This window comes from Notechis scutatus, chromosome Z (assembly GCF_049901735.1).
Source record: "Notechis scutatus isolate UNSWTSFEM ecotype Mainland chromosome Z, rNotScu1.2, whole genome shotgun sequence".
Taxonomy (NCBI): Eukaryota; Metazoa; Chordata; class Lepidosauria; order Squamata; family Elapidae; genus Notechis; species Notechis scutatus.
The window spans coordinates 29975947-29990647 of NC_142025.1; the positions used below are offsets into that span (position 1 = coordinate 29975947).

A 14701-nucleotide genomic window follows, 5' to 3' on the forward strand; every position below is an offset into this window, starting at 1 on the left:
GCACCAGGCCTGCCCACCCCAAAGGAGGCAAAGTGGCCTTTCTACAGGCCGAGTTGGTAAAGCACGCTCAGGCCCACCAGGCAAAAAAGGGCCACCGTAAGTGGGGAAAGCCAGGTCCCCATCGGAGCCCTGGCTGCCCAGGCCCAGCAGAGATGAGGGGAGGCACACAATCCTAGCTGGGCTTGGGTGGCCATAGCCACGGGGATAAAGCTTTCTGCACTTGCAAGCTGAAACAGATGGGACAGAGTAGGCAGCAGTTGCCCCACACCCTCCTCACCTTCTCTTCTCTTGCAGTGGCAGCAGTAGCTGAGGGCAGAGGCACAGGGGAAATGCATGTGGTCATGCCTGCTGAATGCGTTGGGCAGCCACCTGTCCTGTCCCAGCCAATGGGATGGAGCAGATGTAACCAGAGGTCAGCATCACATGCCTCCCCTCCACTGTGCCTGCTGCTGGTGCCAGTGCTGCCACTGTCATGCCTGTTTCTTGGAAGGCCAGTTGCAGAGTCCCTGCTGACGGACACCTGCACCTTGGCGGATGCCACTCCTTTTGCATCACCTGCTGCAGCTGCCAGCGGGTGAGGGGCAGCCAGGGACCACAAGGGTATTCCACCTACACTGCCCTTGTGCCCGGTTGCAGCCGTTGCAGGTGAAGCACTCCTCCCAAGGCCCCCATCAACCTGGAAAAGCCAGCCATACAAGTAGTGGCTGGGAGGAGAGAGGCAAAGTGCAGGCTGGAAACATTGCAGGGGTGACCCGTATCTGGCCCACAGGCTCTAGTTTGAGGACCTCTGAGTTACTGGACCTAGAGATTAAAACTTTATTAAAACCTGAGACCAGCAAGGAATCAGTTTAGGCAACTAATACGGGAACCGTATCATAAAACATTTTAATATGAATACCTCACATCCACAAAATAAGAAAAACTATTTACAAAATTTTGTTTACAATTTGGTCACTTTTATATTAGCTTTAGACATGTACAGATATTCTTGTGCCTTACTCAGGCATTTATTGGCAGATTAATTGCATGTTTTTATATGCAATGGCTCTCCCTTAGTGCACTATCCCAGAGTAAGCATGTTGTATTTACATTCCCCTTTTATTTATGGCTCAACACAACAAAAGAAACCCCAAACAATAGCACTTTCCAATCTGAACACTGCCAAGTTTCTTAATCACACAATTCTGTCTTCAGTAACACAATTTAGTAAAATGTATATACTTCTACAGTTTTCCTCTCCAATTTTTACAAATCATGTATCAGCAATGGGTTTAATTGTCCAAACTACCCTAAATCAAGGAAAGTATATACAACATAACTAGATCCCCCCCACCGCCCCGCCCTGATCAAGGCACTTTTCTGGGCAATGACAAAAGCTCCTTCCCTTGCCATTATAACAAATGTAGAAACTGGATTTGTTTCTCTTTTAATAACAATTGTATTTTCTGCATTATAGTTCTTGAATTATGGCATTTTACATATATAAAGAATGCTTTAACCAGCAATATTATTTCCATGAAAATAATTCAATTGCCTTCATATACAGAGTTGCTACATTCACAGTTTTCAGAAATTGTAATTAGTTTCTCCAGTTGTGCTTTTAAAACTCCAAGATTGATTCCCTCCCCTTCCCACAAAAAATAGTAAGTGCAAAGAAAAATGTCTTGTGCAACTGCAACAGTTACAGAGTTATAAACTCCAAAGGAATGAGAATTTTCTTTCATTCTCAGTTTCTTTCTGCTGTCTTTCCAGATATTGCTTATGAGCTTTGTCAAGGCTTTGAAGATTCAACATTTGCAGATGATACTGGTTTATTCAACCCACATGAAATAGCAGCATCGTGGATTTGCTTTAGGTTCTCCAATGCCTCATTTTTAGCATACTTGAGAAGATCAGCTTGGCCCTGTAAGAACAAAAGGAGTTTCATTTATCAATATTAAGTCCACCAGCCTTGATTTATCTTACAATAGCACCCCTCTTCACGAAGATGAAAAACAGATCGCTTTCAGCTAAGACACATGAAGATAATACGGCTGGGCTGCTCTGTATCCAAGTGGTCAAATACATATTTTTAAAAGACAAGAATCTTTCCCACCAAACAATTTTTGGCAAAAGCAAACGTTTTTGTATTTTGAGTGGAATCCAAGAACCATGGAAACCATGAGAAATTTATTATTGCTTGTGATCCAGCAATTATAATGATCATACATTGTACATCTTGTTTTTTCAATGATGAAATTAAAACACTGCACATTCAACTGGGAATTCCAAAGTGTCTAGAGTAGCATTTTTCAGAAACACAGAACTGGACCAGCACCCATCAAAGCATACCATACATCTGAAAGATTTTGAATTATTATTATTATCAACTGTTCTGTCTCGAATCTCACATATTGGGAAAATTCAGCTTGCATATCAGATATGTAATTATGAAAGCAAACTGATAAAAATTATTAAGTCATGCAAAGTTTCTATAATGGAGAAGGTAGAAAATGTACACCTGTCTTACAGTCAGGATAATGTAATCATAGTCATAGCAACTCCTAAGAATAATGAAATCCAATGATATTTTGATCAATGATAGGTATTTATAGAAATTAAAAAATATATATTTTTGCCTAAGACAAATAATTGGACAATTAAAATGGAAAAATCAGAATACCGATTATATTTGGCAATTTAGTTTGTTGTGCAAGAGACATTTATCAATGGAACTTTCACTTTAATTGCATTCCTTAATTTATCAAAATAAAACTGCTTTTTATTTTCCCATAAAAACAAGACCATTAATTTAAAACATAGTAGAATAAATATGAATAAATGAATCATATACTTTATCAGAATCATTTCCATAAATCTGAGTAATGCGTTATTTATTTTACTTATTTTACTTCATTACTCTTGTCATAAATCAAGTTTGTATTTGCTGAAATTAACCTGGTGAATTGCATTTTGAATTCAATCTGCAAAGCAAGATTTGCAATCTCACTATTAAGCAAAGTGAACAAAAACTTTGTTATTTCATTGAAGCTTGCCCACTTCTATTATTGGTAAACCAAGTTATTTCAAAATAGTGGGGAATTTAGAAGCAAGTAGCAAATAATTGGCTATTCAATTTTAGATTGATATGGGACAATAGCTGATGGCTCACATTCATAGCAGAATAACTTAACTTGATCAATAATATACCAAACATTGCCACGGTTCAGAAATATCTTGAAATGAGTACATGACTAAAATTTGGACTGTAGAAACAATGTCATTCTGCATGTTAAATATGCTCCTCAAATTCTTTTAGGTACCCATAATGTCAACTCTCAATGAGATCAAAAGATAGTTGATTTAACAAAGAAGATGGAGATGGCTGCAACTGATAGTAATATTAGATTTGAAGATGCTTAATGGATCTGTTTTTTTTTAAAGATACAACATGTTATTATTGTAGTAGCTCAGGAAAAATGGCTGCAGAAAGCAACAACAGTGACCCAGTGCATTGGTGTGCATGTGCATGCTGTATATATTCCAGATTCAATACAGAGTGAAGGAGTTTGCCTAAGAGGAAAGCAAGCATATTAGATAAACTGAGCTAGCACAAGTAAAATAAAAACCATACTTTTGGCACAAAGGAAAAGATAGTCAGAGCCTGACTTCTTAGTGAGCTGGAAAGAGGAGATATGGTTAGCAGCTTCTATTTGTGCACTAGTCTGATTAGACTATGACAAATTGCTTTATAGATCAGAAAGAAATATTTTAAGTGTTACACAATCCATGGTCAGAAAGAAATATTTTAAGTTTTACAGTCCATCTTTGCTGATAAACAATATTTTTCTTTACCAAATTTCTGCAGTTGTAGTTCCTGTCACTCTTGCATAAGAGAATGAAACATCCTACCTACAGAGTCAGCATAAAGAAGGTCTTGTAGATCAGTTAAGAATATGAATCTAAATGTATCTTTCCACAGGTATTCAGGAGCATGCTACACACTATTATCAGCAAAGCAATTTTTTTCTTTTGAAGACACCAACATTGACAACTTCCATGTTTTACAATACACTTTTTATAGACAAGTCTGCACTTGCAATATTTTCTGCAAAATATGATTTAAAATTGCTCTACAAGCTAAATCAAAACTGTTCAGCACTAATCATAATCATGAATAGACTGTAAATATTAAATACATTACTTGTAGTTTCAGAACACTTATACTACAATATATAAAATACAATTTATGATCTACATACCTATTCCTAATACTGTAACTTAATTTTAATAAATATTAATACTGGTGATTAATAAAATTTTAAATTATTTTTAAAATTCTATCACAGGTATGTAAAACCATAATTTTATCCAATATTTCTAAGCAATTATATTTGAATTATGGATAATTATGATACAAGCAGAACAAATTATGTGCTGGTCCATATAGCCTCTATGGGCCTATTTTGCTTTGCAGGTTAAATTTCCAAATGAATGGCTTCCAGTTGTGTTGAGCCTTCTGTCTGTGTTGACCCAGCAAACAAAACAATACCAGGAAAGGGAAGAAATCATTGAATTAATCAGTAGGAGGACAAAATAACCCAAATTTCATTAATTATGGTTTTTTCCCTGCAAGAAACAGAATAGTCATATTCAGAAAGTTTTAAAACTCTACTTCTATGGGCTATGTTGGAACAAAATTCAAAAAGTTAGTGTTTTGTTATAGGAAACAATGCTTCTTGCTCCTTCATTTTTTACAAAAATAGATATGATTTCTGCAGAGTGCTACCACCAATCAATCTACAGAGAAAGTGACCAAGGGATGATTTCAATATTCTAAATTCCAATCGCAAGCAACAAAAGCAATAGTTAAGCAAACTTTTTGTGCAATCTTCTGCAAAATCACATCACTCAATTAATAGTATTATTTTGAACAAAAATTATGAAAACACAACTATAAAAATACACTTTACTAGTTACTAGCTCTCTACATTTGGTAACCAGCCTACATAGCTCAACAAACAAGCAAAAAGAACATAATTCGACCAATGTACTTTCTGAATTTTAATACCCTGAAGGATATAAGTACCATGGGAAGTTAACTGTGGAATGCTAAAACACTCAAAACAATGCCTCATTATTGTCCCAAGATCAAAACAAAATGCTTTAGCGTCAAATGTTTAGCTTAGAACATTTCAAGCTCAGAACATTTTGCACATCTCTCCAACCAAAAACTGAATGCTACTATGTCTTTTTCAAACTGATCATATTTCAGAACCAATGAGCAAGTGCTTTTAAAACATCAGCAATCTTAGAACTATTTAGGAAAGTTCAAATTTCTGCATAGCTGATCCCATCATATTATTGGAAACAAAAACTAAGTATAGATGGATTCTATATTCAAATTAAGCTACTATTCTTAAAAATCAATCAATCCTAGTTTACCGTTACAAACAATATAACTAATATGGACAAAGTAAATTATATGTACTAACCATTCTTAAAAGCTCTGCAACAGGAGCAGAATAACCTTGAAAAGAGGTTAAAATGAAACTACTTTTTAAAACTGAAAGGATTTCAGAAGGTTATATGGTGGGATAGAAAGAGCCTGAAATGTTATATTATCAAAATAGATCCCACTATTCAATGCATAGATGCTTTCAGAAACAAATGAAATTTTTGTCCATAAAATATATATTGAATTAGATGGTAAATACAAAGAAGCAGCTGCACTAATTTTGTCACATTTCTTTCCTTTTGGTGAATCAAAGACACTCCAGATGACAAATGGGAACAATTTTGCATTTTAATCGCATGTTTTAATTTTTATTTTAAAAAGCTCACTTTACAGTATGATTTTATATTCAGACAGGACTTACAAGGAAAAATGTCCTGCAGTTAAGCAGAGAGAGAACCATGAGGCAAGTATATTCCATTACTGAACAAGAAAATCTGTTAATACTTTAATTTCTGTGGTTAAATCATTAAATTCTATTGATGAATTTTGCTAAAGATTGAAAAAGTACTTAATTTCTCTCTTAACTGTTACTGTTAATGCAGCAGCTGCTACTTTAAAAAACATATGATAGCTTTACAGCATCTTTAAAACACTTATCACTTCAGAACTTAACACTTATCACACATCAGAAAAGTTAGTCTTCATCATTCCAGGCTTCTAAATGGAGATTTTCATTATGAAGGGCTCCCTACTATTGAAATCACTTTGTATTTATATTTATTTATTTGATTTTTATCACATATTTATATAATACTCCTTCCTCTTCCTATTTTTTTCACAACTCTGAGAAGATGGGTTGGGCTGAGATAGCCTTTCAGAAATAAATGTATGACTTTGAGAAGAATTGTTTGCTTATCCCTCTTGCAGGAATGTATCACCTAAACAGGCATATTGTCCCATTACTTTGCTTTATGCTCAAGTCACCGTTTCCTCGATCTCAATCCTTTTCTTCCTCAAAATATTTTCAAAAATCAGCTCAAATATTCAAAAAATATTCAATTGATGCTACAACAGACCACACCTACTATTATTTACATAATAGTAATATTCTGTAAATTTCTGCATCAATTGTTCTTTTGAAACACCAAATTACCTCAGTAAAATATTCTTTTAGTAACAAATTAAAGGGAATAATTTATGATAGAAAAATACTTCAATAAACAAATGTTACCTTTAAAATGGTAATATTCCAGGTAAAACTCTCCACTGCTTTTTGTAGTTTTCTCTCTTTCAATCCTTCCTTTGCTCCTATATTTTGTAAGTTCTCATGGAACTCCATTGCTGGGGAGTAAGAAATATTTAAACCTTCTTATTCAACTTTTAATGTTTTTACTGTAAGATCTTTTTTTTTGTACTAAAAAGGAAACACACTTATTAATTTCCTATCAATCGATGACTTATCAAAATTAGAAAATACATTAAAAACAGGAATGAAATTAAATTATGCTATTATTGTAAACGTATTAAAATAATTTGTTTTTGATGTTATATACAAAGGGATCTCAGCATGTTTTCAGTTCAGAAACTAGAAACACTGCAAAAGAATTCATATTCAGTCAGTCCCTGGTTGGCTACCTCCTCAATCGGTGACTATATGCAAAATCATTTTTGGAACACTGCAGTATTTACAGCAAAATTTCTTGGCCTGAGAAGAACAGCATTGGGTAGTTCTGATCAGTTTCAGGCAGCAACATGAATCAGTGGGAGGGTTCTAATCAATTAAGATCATAGACCTCAGCTTGTTAATTTTCAGTTAGCACATTTTAGGGCAGCATTCCATTGCAGAGGAAAGCAGCTCTGAAAGAAATGATTTGTTTAAGCAATCTCTTTGGCCAGCAGCAACCAGTGACTTCACTGTGTCTCCCTCAGTCATGTTTGCCTAGCAATCATTCTGCTTAACATCAAAGTCCCTGGAAGTCACTAAATGAGGAGAGGATGTATACAGTTCTCTGCAGACTGCTTTTAAAGAAAAATGGTAATTTTTAATCTTCAATTCTATTTAAGGTATTGTTTCTTTCCATTTGAATTAGTGGCTATGTATTGGTAGCCATAGGACCTACATCACTTAAGTGGAGACTCCAGCCACTGTTAACTTCTTAGCCAATTTCAGCACATTTACTTTATCTGCCCAGTTGGAGGCTCAAGAACTACAAGACAGCTTGAAATATTGAATTTGTGTCTGAAATCATAGTCTCTTCACCTGCAGAAAAAATACAAACAATTCTCTGCCTGAGATACCCTTCTAAGAACAAAGATGTATTGCTTAATACATACTGAACAAAGAAACTGAGTTTCAGCTAAGAATGTTTTATTGTGTAAGCTATATTGATGGGAAACATAATTCTCAATTTATTGATTATATGGCAGCAATAAAGAAATAATACTGAGAGCAAGTGCTTTAGTGCTTGTAAGGCTCACCTTGCCCCTGACAGTTTGTCAGTGGGAGGAGGTTTTCCGCTTTTTAAGGAAGAGTGTTGGGGATGGGGAACGGAATGGTTCTCAGAGAAGGCAGAGGAGGGCAACCTATTTCAGTGGTGTTGGATAATGGGAGATACAGGAGGCAAGGAGGGGGTTGGCATGTGGAACGCAATTTCAGTGTTTACTACAGTGTGTGTGTGTTCTCCTTGTAATTTACCAGTACATTTTGGTTTTGCCTTCTTCAGAATTGGAACTGTAATACATTGGAGAAAAGTAATTTTTTAGGCAGGAGATCTGGTCCAATGGATCCTGTTTAAAGCCTCCACAAAATGTGAGAGCTTCCTGGCAGTCTTGACGATGTTTTGTCCACAAAACCTTTAATAGAAGCCAAAGATCTTTCAATGTGCTGGCAAAGCTGTTTCAATGTGGAAAAGGACCTGTCTAAACTAGGCCTCATTTCAATCTAATGCATCAGGTCTCTCTCTCTCTCTCTCTCTCTCTCCCTCCCTCCCTCCCTGACTGGCTTTGCTCTTTCCCAATGTGCCTGCGGGGCCGGCACTTCGAACATGGATGGATGGATAGAGAGATAGAGAGACAGAGGGAGACAGATAGGTAGTTAGGTAGGTAGATAGATATATTGGTAGATAGGTAGATAGGTAGGTAGGTAGGCAAACCTTTTGGATGGATGTATGGATAGATAGGTAGGTAGATAGATCTATATTGGTAAATAGGAAGGTAGGTAGGTAGACAGAAAGACAGGCAGGCAGGTAGGTAGGCAAGAAGGCATCAGGCAAACTTTTTGGATGCATGGACAGACAGACAGACAGAATGCGACAGCAGTGGCACTTTGGGAAAGTAGAGCAAAGCCAGAGTGACTTTCCCAACGTGCTGCCGCCGCTGCAGTTCAATGTGCCGGCTCTGGTGCAACAGTCAATGGGATGAGCCTGCAGTATTGGCACCTCAAACGCCCCCCTGCTGCCTCTTAGCACCCCTCCTTCAGCAGCCGCTTCCAAGCAGTGCCCTTCCCACCTCCCGTAATCCCCGACATCACTTTGCACTGACTTCTAGGCCTTGGCCCACCAAGCAAAACCTCCCGACACTTGCCTCTACCAGGAATGCTCAACATATCGAAAGGCCCACCCTACATAATTCCTGTGACACAACGAGGCGGCGCATGTGCTTTTACCTCGCTTCCTTGGGGGCGCTAAGAGGCAGCAGGGGGGTGTTCGAGGCACCGGCTCAACAGGCTCTGATGCAACTGTCAATGGGGTGACCATTGACTGTTGCACAGGAGCCTGTGGAGCTGGCGCCTCGAACGCTCCCCTGCTGCCTCTTAGCACCCCCTAAGGCATCCCACCGCCCCCCAGGGAACCACTGTTTTAGGCCCATGTTTCTCATGGTTTGTGAAAGCTCCCCAGGAGGTGACAGGCAGATGGACTCTGGCAGTGATTAACGCTTCCCTATAGGAGGGGTAGTGCTCCAGCACTTTAAGGAGGCTGTGGTCTTCCCTCTTAAGAAGCCATTGCTGGATTCCACCCTACTGGATAATTTCCGATCTGTCCCAATCTTCCCTTTTTGGGGAAGGTTGTTGAGAAGGTGATTGCATGGCAGCTCCAGAAATTTCTGGATGAAACGGATTATCATGACTCCTCAGGCCTGGATTTGTGACAGAAATGGCATTGGTAGTACTTTTGGATGATCTCTGGTGTGATGGGGGTAGTGCATCCATCCTTGCTCTACTTGACCTCTCGGTGGCTTTCAATACCATTGACCATAGTATTCTCCTGAAGCGGCTTCGGGGGCTGAGAGAGAGAGGCCTTGTGTTATCATGGTTCACTTCCTTCCTCTGCGGCCGCTCCCAGTCAGTGTTGATAGGTCACATCTACCTGACCCATCAGAGCGGGGAGGTATCTCCCTGAGGGAGATACACCTGGTGGGATCCAGAAGAATGGCCTTCTCCGTGGTGGCTCACTCTCTCTGGAACATCATTCCCCCCGATATTGGAATGACCCCTACTCTAATACTCTCCCAGAAGGTGCTGAAGTCCTGGTTCTGCCGGCGGGCCCAGGGAACCCAGAGTGGGATGGAGTCCATTAAATGGCTCATGTGATCTACTGTCGTGGGGTGGGGGGTGTTTTTATTGTATTATATTAATTTATTTGATTCTTTTTACTAATTTTATTGTTTTAAATGAGGTTTTATATTCTGTAAGCTGCTTTGAGTTGCCATAGAAAAATAGGCAGCAATATAAATTCAATAAACAAACAAATAAATAAATAAATAATACAGATCCATCCAACTTGCCCTTTCTCTATTTTTCTGGGACAAAAAAGTAAAATATGATTTGATTTTATTGTGTTGTATTTTGAAATGCCAATCAATATTGCTTATATTAGTAAAGAAAATCATTGGCATAAATCTTAAAATTTTTGCTTGTGCAAAGCAAAATGATAGTGAATAAGCTTTCCATTTTAGCACCAGGCTATGCACAGAACTCATATATATTTGGATTTTGTAAGTTGGGAGTATCAAGAAGGAAAAACTAAATAAGTCTCCATATTTTATTGTTTTAAATGAGGTTTTATATTCTGTAAGCTGACTTGAGTCGCCATAGAAAAACAGTCAGCAATAAACGAACAAATAAATAAATACTACAGATCCATCCAACTTGCCCTTTCTCTTATTTTTCTGGGACAAAAAGTAAAATACTATTTGATTTTATTGTGCTGTATTTTGAAATGCCAATCAATATTGCTTATATTAGTAAAGAAAATCATTGGCATAAATCTTAAAACTGTTGCTTGTGCAAAGCAAAATGATAGTGAATAAGCTTTCCATTTTAGCACCAGGCTATGTACAGAACTCAAATATATTTGGATTTTGTAAGTTGGGAGTATCAAGAAGGAAAAACTAAATAAGTCTCCATCTTTTACAATACTAGCATAGAGAAGTTTATGAATGAAAATAATGTATTAACCACAGCATAGAATCATCCTATGTTAGCCTTAGCAATCGTTTTTTAATCTAAAAAGTTAGCATTTAAAAAGATGTTAAATTAAAAAATAGTAATACCACCAAATTAAATATAACTTTTAATACACAATAAAATGTGTTTTCCATAAAAACTATACATTGTTATCCAAATTCATGTACATTCAGAAATAGGCAGCTGGGCACATGCATGCAGGTCACAGATATTTTTGGGGACAACTTTTACTATATGCTCAGAAAAGTTGGGCAGCCTTTGTCTAGCAAAGAGTTGGCCATAGGCTTTACAGAAAACTTGTCATTTAGTTGTAGCTACTGAATGGAAGTTTTGAGTGATAACAAAAGTATGCTCAGCAGCTATTGATAGGTGCAATTTATCCTTCAAATATGGAAAATGAAAATAGCATTCATCTGCCTTTTTTTCACTGACATGTGTCAACTACTAGCAAAAAGACAGAAATGATTACTATACAATATAGAATTATAATGTGTTTGTCTTAGATTAAATGTACTGTTGCAGAGTTAAATGTTTGGGTTAAATTAAATTTGGTATTGCAGAATTATTAAGAATCAGTAAAATTATATATCTGTAATTATGCATGCTAAAATGTAGCATGCGAAGAAATAACTACAGGTGGTCTTTGACATGTTACCACAACTGAGCCAAAAATTGATGTTGCTAAGCAAGATATTACATGAGTTTTGCTCCACAATCTTTCTTGCCATTGTGGTTAAATGAATCACTGCAGTTGTTAATAACATGGTTGTTGGGTGAATCTGATTATCCATTGACTTTCCTTATCAGAAGGTCACTAAAGGTTATCACATGATCCTGGGACACTGCAACAGTCATAAATATGAGACAGTTGCCAACCTTTGAATTTTGATCACGGGGATGCTGCAATGGTCGTAAGTGTGAAAAATGGTCATGTTACTTTTTTCAATGATGTTGTAATTTTAATCTGTCATTAAATGAACGATTGTAAGTCAAGGATTACCTGCACAAGAGAAGGTGAAAATAACAAAGCAACGCCTAATTTATATTTTATCAATGTAAATCTTATAAAATCTGGTACAATTGAAAAACATGTTTAATTTTAATAATAGTTGCTGAAAGAGTATCAAGCTTCATGTTATTTACTTTTTTCTTAAGACTTTTTTCTTTGTGACATCCCATTTGTGGAACATTTTTGTATAATTTCCTGTGCCAGGTTTCTATAGTTCTTCTATTAGTTCTATTTTATCTAGATAGTTACATATTTAGTATTTTTTTACTGTAGTATTTATTCTGTATTGTATTATTTATTATGTGAACTGCTCTGATAAACAATTGCCAAGAAATACTTCAAAACCAACCAACCAGCCAACCAATCAATCAAAAGTAAGTAAGTTATTTTAGATAATGGTAAGAAGTATGATGATTCACTTCAATGTAGCATATAGGTTTTATACCTTTACAAAGAAGTACTCAATGGTTCTTATGGGTACCTTTGGCACAGCTGTTCTATTACAAGGAGATTTACAACTCTCTGAGTTCCCCTTGTATTTACTGTGGCAAAATATGCAAAGTGAGATAAATAATTACAAAGGTTCTTTCTAGAAGATCTCATGATACTTCTAAAATCAATTAATTAGTTATTTTAATGTGATTTTATCATAACTCCTGGGCATAATTAGTATGTAAAACTTACATGTTCACCATTATAAACAACATATAGATATATTGAAGATTGCAGTATGTTTTTACTACTTGGTTCAATGGCTCAACTTGAAGCAATTAATGATAAAGAGCAAAAATTACACATACATACGAAGAGAATGAGTTTGCTTTCTTGCTGTTTTCACAAAAGAAAAATGTTATATTATAGTTAGAACAAGTGCAAATGAAGATTATAAATTACTAATCTGACTTCAAGTTTTCTAAACAAAATTTAGTATTACAGTTTAATCTTCATACAATATTTTGGCTTCAGATGCCAAATAGGATAAACCATCATTAAGAATGCAGTATGAATGTTTAAACAAATCCCAAATTTTTCTACATAAACTTGAAACAGATGAGTTAGAACATATGTGCTTACAGAGGAAACATGAATATTACAAATTTGTGAATTTTTTACAATGCAGTATTGAAAATGCCTTTTCATAATGTAACTGGCAAAGACCTGATGTCTTTTAATATGACTCAATTTTTCTATAATTTTGTATAATTACATACATGTTCATACATACAGCTATGCCAGAAAAAGTTTGAAAAAATATTTTTTTATTCTAGGGCCACAATGTTGGAAACATAGAAGACTGATTCCATACAACAAAATTTAACCAATATCCAAAGAAAAGGCATCTTCTTGATTGGAAACATGGAAAAACAGTGGCCATTTTACCTATTTTTTCGTATTAGTGGAATTCTATGTGAGCTACAAAACTGGTAATTTATGCCATTACTCACTATAATGTTCTGGATACAAAAATAGCCAAAGTGTAAAGAGATATTTCTTAAAGAAATGTGACATGCATATTAGAAGTGTTTTAACCAACAACTATTTCAGAGTATCATCATCTGTCTTTCACATACAACAAAAGGTTATTCAATTATTAGCGTTACTTCTTATATCAGAAAATCCTACTACAGCACAAACAGCAAAATGCCAACATAATTTACATGATTGGGGTTTTTTGTTCCAAAGATTGTGTAATTGTACATTACTATAGAGTGACTTACTGTAAATCTGGGTTGCATATTAAGCTAGGTCCTAAAGTTTTCTTACCTTCTTAAAATTAGTTTATTCTATTTCTTATAAGAAAAAAAAAGACAAAAGCAAACAGTTTAAATGAAATCTTAACAAACTTCAAAGTCACATTGCCAATTGATTTTTCCTAAATGAACTGTTCAGCATTGTTTCTTATACATTAATGACTATTATTTATATCTTACTGATGCAATTTCTTAATTTTATATTACAAATCAATATTTCAAAGAAAATAATTTCTTGTCACAGCTGTTAAGTGAATCACTGCATTTTTTAAGTTAATAACACAATTAAGAGAATCTGGCTTCCTCACTGTCATTGTCAGAAGTTTCAACAGATGATCACATGACCCCAGGACACTGCAACCATCTTAAAAACAATTGTCAGTTGCCAAGTGGTTAAACTTTGATCACATAACCATGGCGATGCTGCAAAGGTTGTAAATGTGAAAACAGTCATAAGTCGCTTTTTTCAATGCCATTTGTAACTTTGAGTGATCATTAAATTAACTGCTGTAATATGAGGACTATCTGTATGATCATACAGGACAGCAGATATGGTGGAGAAATGTTACTTAATGTCAAAGGATTGATATAAAAGAATGAATTTGGGTTGTTCTAAGAGTTTCAACACACATAAAAATCCAACAAAAGAGTGTACTGCTATGTTCCATACAAATCATTCTTTCATATAACCAATTCATCTGCTGCTGTTGTGTCCCCCCGCCCGGGCTCTTACCTGACCTTTATTTCCTGCTTTTTCAACTGCAGTTGCTTTGTGCGACACAGCTGCAGTTGAAAAAGCAGGAAAAAAGGGCTTTTCCAACTGCTGTGCACTTGCACATAGCGCTGCTCAGCTGTCCAGCAGCTCAGCAGGTTGTAAATTGCACTTGCACGACTCACGCATGCACGTGCGACGCTAATAGACAGAATCGGTAGTTATACAAGTCGGATCCCATCCCTCATTTTGCAAATTCTTTAAGCCGTACATTTCTTCTGCTTAGTAGAATATATAATACATAATAGAATATCTAAGCCACCCAGAG

At 36.0% G+C, this 14701-nt stretch overlaps 1 protein-coding gene across 6 annotated transcripts in view; it reads right to left on the reverse strand.

Moving 5' to 3' along the window:
• Nucleotides 1-862: 862 nt before the first annotated feature.
• The window catches only part of PLCL2 (phospholipase C like 2), a 224292-nt gene continuing 210453 nt past the window's right edge, over nt 863-14701 (reverse strand). For 4 of the 6 annotated variants that reach the window (XM_087948066.1, XM_026673572.2, XM_087948065.1 and 1 more), the window contains exons 6-7: nt 6669-6778; nt 863-1903 (exon numbers count right to left, since the gene is read on the reverse strand). In XM_087948066.1, coding sequence (XP_087804192.1) covers nt 1772-1903; nt 6669-6778 — 242 coding nt within the window. In that variant the 3' untranslated portion in view covers nt 863-1771. The remainder of the gene's footprint in view (nt 1904-6668; nt 6779-14701) is intronic. The other 2 variants (XM_087948068.1, XM_087948069.1) reach the window with 1 other exon arrangement.